Here is a 6,373-nt window from a genome sequence, read left to right as displayed (position 1 = left end):
AACGTAAATAGACGTTATTTCAACACTAAACTATTAACCAGAGACTTAGTTACATAAAGAGTTTCTAACATGTTCCACAAGGCAGATGAGGTCTTCTCCATTAATACCTCCTGTAATACCGTATTTGAAAGTATAACTAGATTGCAGACAAAGCCTTTTCATCAAGCTCTTCTCATTCTGTTTTATTTAGATTCTTAGGCTTTTTTCGGTAACAACCTTTTTCAAACCGGATTGAACTAGAATTGCTATCATCTGAACTTGCCACAAATTGAAATTTGTCTCACCATCAAATTTCTCAATTTCAAACATTGTTGCTGTCATATCTGAATGGACTGATTTATGAAAATTGAACTAGCTCTGATACTACTTGTTAGAGATTGACCCGATTAAGTAAGGAACAAGCAAAAATAACAGAAGAAATTAAGAAATTGAACACACAAATTTAACGTAGAAAAACTCCTCTAAAGAAGATAAAAACTACGGGCAAAGATAATTTTACTATAATGGCAAAAGAAACGAAAAGTACAAAAAGATGGAGATAAAAACTAAACCCCGAAAACCCGAAAACAAAGAACTTTCAAAACGTAAACACAAAATTCTCTAAATGTGTTATGAGTTCTAATATCTAATGGGTGTAATTTTTAAGGTTGTAAAAGAGCCTATTTATAGCCTAAATTCATATGTCAAATAATAATAAAATAATCTAAACTAATCAGTGTTTGATTGAAACAAATAAACAGAGTTTAACTAAAAGATTATTTCTCAAATTTGACTGAAATAAGAGTCATACTTAACATTTACAAAGTAAATGCGTATATGACAAAAACAAAAAACAACACTACAACTATATCTGCAGATGAACGAAATGCTTCTAGTTCAAAAAGAAAAAAAAAGAATGAAAGAGTTTATCATATATGAACATCGTAGATATAATAAGAAGAAGAGAATGTGAGAATCATGATAATATATTGACGACCTGCGCCCCACGAGCAACCTTGATGAAGACATCCTCAAGAGTGGTGTCAGCCAAACCCCATGCGAACACTGTAAACCTACTCTTTGCATTCTCAACCGCTTGAAATACATATGCTATTCTCACCTCTTGCTTTGGCATCTTGAACTTCTGTGTTCCCGAGATTTGGTATATCTTGTTAGCATTTAGGGAGAGATATTGTACCATGTTCTCCACTTCTTCCTCGTTACTTGAAGATGTTGTTATAATGAATATGTAAGATTCTCTATATCTGCCCTTCAGTTGCCATACACACCAATCATAGGTTAACCTAGCTTTTCACACACCAAACACCCAAACAAACTTTAAAAGAAAGTGTTTGGAAAAAAATAGAAGATTAAATAGATATCTTAAATATAATAGAATAGAAATTTTGCAGATAAGAGGATTAGTTCAAAAGCTCTAGTCTATGGATAGGGTGTCTACTGTGTAAAAGATGAGAGGAATGAAAGTTTTATTAAGCTGAGAAAATTACTATTAGAGCCAAACTAACCTCTTTTTCATTTCCTATGCACTGTAACGCGCCATCTACAAAAATTCCTAATCGATCACATAGCACATCGACCTCTTCCATTAAGTGCGCTGCAAACATTCAAATAACATTTGTTGGTATCTCAGGGCGAATACTTCTCACCTTCTATTATCAATAATCTTTTTAAATGAAGTGCAAAACAGAGAGAGCAAAGTTTTTGAGTTTGATATTGATTTTCTCTTCTTCTTCTTCTTTTGTTTTTGAGTTTGTACATGAAGAGCACTGGTTTTATCTTATTCTTTTTCTATGCGGAAACTTCTGTGTTATAGATGGAGAAGGGTTAGGAGAGGAGTTGCCGTTGTTGGCTAAGGAGGTGGCCAGAGTGGAAGCGGTCTGAGCATATGCAGGTGAGAGTTCTAAAATGTCATAGATTATAGGAATTCTAAAATTCTTATTAAAGTTAAACAAAAGCACTTAATTTTTGTTTAGTTAGTCAAGAAGAATTATTCTTTATAGTGTTCTGGTATTTCAGTTGTTATGTTTCAATATGCAAAGAAAGGTATTTTTTGTTATTCTATGGTTGAAATTAAGGGTCTGATTGTTTGCCAGAAAAAATATTTTCCTAGTTTTACGGTGTTTGGAAGCTTGAAAACATTTTACATTTGGAAAATGTTTTCCAAGACACGAGTAAAATGAATGGGTTTTAGGCTCCGTTTGTTTTCCAGTAAAATATTTTCTGGAAAATGATTTTTGGAAAATGTTTTACTTTTCTGGAAATGATTTTTTTTCTGGTGTTTGGATGAATCTGTGTAAAATATTTTCTGTTGTTTGGCAGATTTCCAAAAAATATTTTTCGGAAAAGCTGCTTTTACATATATTACTAAATTTATATTTTAAATTATTTTTACATATATTGCAATGATTTATTTATAAATAAAATTAAATATATAATAATACTCAATTATTAAACTAGAATATTAACCGTCATAAATTGAAAACAACCAAAGTCAAAAAAATTATTTGTAATTGTGTTATAAAAAAATAAAAAAAAACACGGATTGAATACTTATAAATTAGTTTCCAAACCACAATTAATACTAGAAATTAATAATATTATCCAAATGCATAATTAGTAGTACACCACATAATAACAACAATATTGCCCAAGTGCATAACTAATATTACTCCGTATTAAAAAAAGTATCAATATCTTCAACCTTGAGAAAATTTTTGAAGCCAAATCTTTTAACGCTTCTTACTTTTACCTAAAAAAGCCTTGGGCTCGCATTCATGATTCACTAGATAATCAAACACAGAAAACAGGAAGTCATTATCAAATTCTTCTTCCTCCATCGACATCACTTCTTCGTAAAGATGTGGTGTCTTATCCGCAGTAAATTGTTCCAAAGCATTAGCAATTTTGCCAAGTTGTTTACCCACAAATTTAATTTGTTCATGAACGACACTTTCTTGAACATTTTTTCTTTTACGTTTGGATGTGCCAGATGAAGATACTTTTGTTCTTACCTCTTCAGTTTATTCATTGTCGCAGTCTATAGGCACTGAATCTTGGTTACCATCATCCAAATCTATGTCAGCAAATGATCTGACAAAACTCCATGTTGCCATATCTTTTCCAACAACCAAAGTCATTTCATCATAATGATCAATGCTTTTATTCAAAAATGGTTCATACTTCTTGTGTGACTGTTGGATATTATACACACTTAGAATAACAAGTAAAAAATAATTGAAATATACTTAACATATATATACATATATTACCATCACTGCTGCATCATATGTCGCTCTATCACATGTGATCATTTTCATGTTATCATCCCATTCAAAACCACTTTCACCCCGAATTGTAAATATAATCTGCCACTATTTTTTTACAGTCCTCAAATGATTTTCCACATGCTTCGCATCACATTGGACTTGAAATCTTTTAGAAATAGCTTCAGCAACTCGATTAATAGAAACTTCTTTGAAAGTATTAAAATGTTTATTTCCTTTCTGGGCCTCATATGCTAGAATTTCAAGAAAAAGATGTTATATCGACTTTGTCCACTTGAATTGCTTGGAGGTCCCTTCTTTGTTGCCCTTACCCATTCTATATTAATAATTGTCATTGTCAATCATTTCAATATCCAACAAGCTTAAAACATAATAAATTCAATATTCAACAAGCTTAAAACATAATAAATTCAATATCTAACAAGCTTAAAATATAATCAATATCTATCAAATTCAAGACATAATAATTTCAAAAGCCAACAAACTAAAATTTCAATATCATTATCCAACCAACATTAACAAAAAAAACAATTTTAATATTAAAACATACATAACATAGAAACAATAACCCTAAGCCCTAAACCTACCTAATATTTCTAGCCATATAATTAGTCAACATAGATTGTGTAATTTCGTCTCTCTTAGCAGACCATTCTCTTGTTTCTTCTCTTTCTTCTCACTCCGTAAGAGTTGGTATTATCAAATCAGACTCAGGCTCCTCGTATAATCCTTGATTAAGTAAATCACTAGGATCAACCCTTAAACCGTAAAATAACAAAAAAAACACATTTCTTTGCAAATTGAAACACAACAACTGAAATACCAGAACACTATAAAGAATAATTCTGCTTAACTATCTAAACAAAAATTAAGTGCTTTTGCTTAAATTTAATAAGAATTTTAGAATTCCAATAATCTGACATTTTAGAACTCTCACCTGCATATGCTCGGACCGCTTCCACTCTGGCCACCTCCCTGGCCAACGACGGCAACTCCTCCCCCAAACCTTCTCCGTCTATAACACAGAAGTTTCCGCATAGAAAAAGAATAAGATAAAACCAGTCCTCTTCATGCACAAACTCAAAAACAAAAGAAGAAGAAGAAGAAGAAGAGAAAATAAATATCAAAATCGAAACTTTGCATTGATGCGAACCTGAAACGGAGGACCGAAGGCAAACGGAGGATCCTAGATCGGTCAATTTCGAATTTACAATGCCGAAGAGGTGGCCGATGCGATTAGAGAAGGAAGCGTAAGATGCGAGGTTTGACTCGAGGGTGCGGTTGAGGTGGACTAGATTTCGTTCCAGATCATCGTACTGAGTCAGAAACTCGGCGACGATACTTGGTGCTTGGGTTAGTTCATGGTTGGTGCCGAGTTTAGCGTTGAGGGCGGAGGAAACTGAGGTGGACAGAGTCGATAGTGGAGGGAGACTTTGCAGAGAGTCCATTTGAGTCGGATTTCCAGGTCAAGCCATGGAAAATTCGGGCGATAAGGGAAATTTGATAGGGCGAGGAGGGTAAATAGGGAATTCGATGTTCAGGATTGGATGGAGATGAGAGACAAAGTGGAGCAGATGGACTGATTCGATGCTTCCATGGAGGAGATACTGAGTGGATTGTTAGCAAAAGAAAGAAACGAGTCGAATTTGGATTGGTATCGGGTCAACCCAACTCCGGGTTGACTTTAAATTGGGCTTGATATTGGACCTAAAGGGCCCATCACTATCTTAATTTTTAATATTATTTTTAAATCATAGTTTATTAGTATGGGTTTGAATAATTCTTCTTTCTTCTGGGTTTTGGTTAGTTAATTCAATCATTTGAGTTAATATTGTATTTGTTTAATGTTATAAGTAATACTAGTTTTAAACTCCCACTAGCCATGGGATATGCCAATGGATTGGTAGATTGTAGAAAGAAAAAACACTCTTCTAAGCAGTGAAATATAGAAACACTCAACTACTTCTGTCTATTGTGCTTGTTTCCTCTCTTCCGTGACACAACATTGAATCGTGTCATTTATTTGTCCCATTCAGCCACATATGAAAACTCGACATAAACAATTATTTAGAAATAGCTAGATTGAGTAAGTAAATTCTCTATATAGAAATTCTTTTACGAATGAAATTAAAACTTTGATTAATTACAAAAATGAAGTATTTTTTTATTATACATGTAAATAACTTGAAATTTACAGTAAAAATTGATGGAGCGAAAAAGTTTGGCGTCGCCAACATGCCTCATCAACAAACTCAACAAAAAATTCATTTTTTGGTGGAGCCATGTAGAATGGCTTCACCTGTATAAATACTAGGGAAATGATGCTATTTCTAAAAAATTGGGGGCTTTTAAAATATAATTTTTTTATGGAGCCATTAAGAATTACGCTACCACTTTTTCACATGTTAGATATATTATTTTATTGGGTGGCTCCATTTAAAATGGCGCCACTAATGTGCGCGGTACCTTTTTTTATTTATTTATTTTTATTAATTTAAATATAAAAAATAATATTTTACTTGATAGAACAATTTTCTTTGGCATGACTAAATTGTTATACATAACCCTCAATGGCAGATCAATTTGAGTTGAAGGAAACAATTTTTTTTTACTTATATTTTGTTAGAGGATGAATGGGAGAGATGATGAGCATTTTTTTTATGTATTTATGTTTTTTTTATTTAGTGATTTTTTTTTACTTTGAAGGTAAGTTTTGTTTAATAATAATCTAGTGGAGCTTCGACACCGATAAATTTAATGGTTATTTTTGGATACCAGTTATTTATTTGGTAACGAGTTCAAATTGGTTATGTAAGTGTTCCATTGGCTATGGTAAGATAGTAAAGGGTTCAAATTGGTTATATAGCCAACGGCGGGTGGATTATTTGGGATTCCTTCTGTCAATGGGATGTTTGAAGGTTTTAAGGAATCCCAAATCGAACCACACGGGTGAGATCATCAATATCGATAGCATCCAGACTACAATTTAATAGCACTGAGAAACTTGCTTGGTCGACTTGCGGATAAACATTGTATTTTTAATTTGTAAAACACAATGTTGTCGGTTTTGAACAAAATCGTTTAATTAT

The 6,373-nt window shown here is 32.5% G+C and overlaps 1 protein-coding gene across 1 annotated transcript; it reads right to left on the bottom strand.

Moving 5' to 3' along the window:
• Positions 1–4,041: 4,041 nt before the first annotated feature.
• On the bottom strand, positions 4,042–5,197 carry LOC121224223 (RINT1-like protein MAG2). The gene is made up of 2 exons (XM_041107072.1): positions 4,438–5,197; positions 4,042–4,299 (listed from the first exon to the last, which is right to left on the bottom strand). Exons 1-2 carry the CDS (start codon positions 4,730–4,732, stop codon positions 4,142–4,144), a joined length of 453 nt encoding a protein of 150 aa, XP_040963006.1. The 5' UTR covers positions 4,733–5,197; the 3' UTR covers positions 4,042–4,141.
• Between the last annotated feature and the right edge of the window lie 1,176 nt (positions 5,198–6,373).

Source organism: Gossypium hirsutum, chromosome D12 (assembly GCF_007990345.1).
Source record: "Gossypium hirsutum isolate 1008001.06 chromosome D12, Gossypium_hirsutum_v2.1, whole genome shotgun sequence".
Taxonomy (NCBI): Eukaryota; Viridiplantae; Streptophyta; class Magnoliopsida; order Malvales; family Malvaceae; genus Gossypium; species Gossypium hirsutum.
The sequence above is the reverse complement of the archived record's forward strand: the minus strand, read 5'-3'. Positions and strand labels throughout refer to the sequence as shown.

Coding starts and splice junctions, on each gene's coding strand:
- LOC121224223 (XM_041107072.1), bottom strand. CDS start 4,732: ATGGACTCTCTGCAAAGTCTCCCTCCACTATCGACTCTGTCCACCTCA. Junction 4,300..4,437: donor CCTTCGGTCCTCCGTTTCAG/GTTCGCATCAAT, acceptor TCTGTGTTATAG/ACGGAGAAGGTTTGGGGGAG.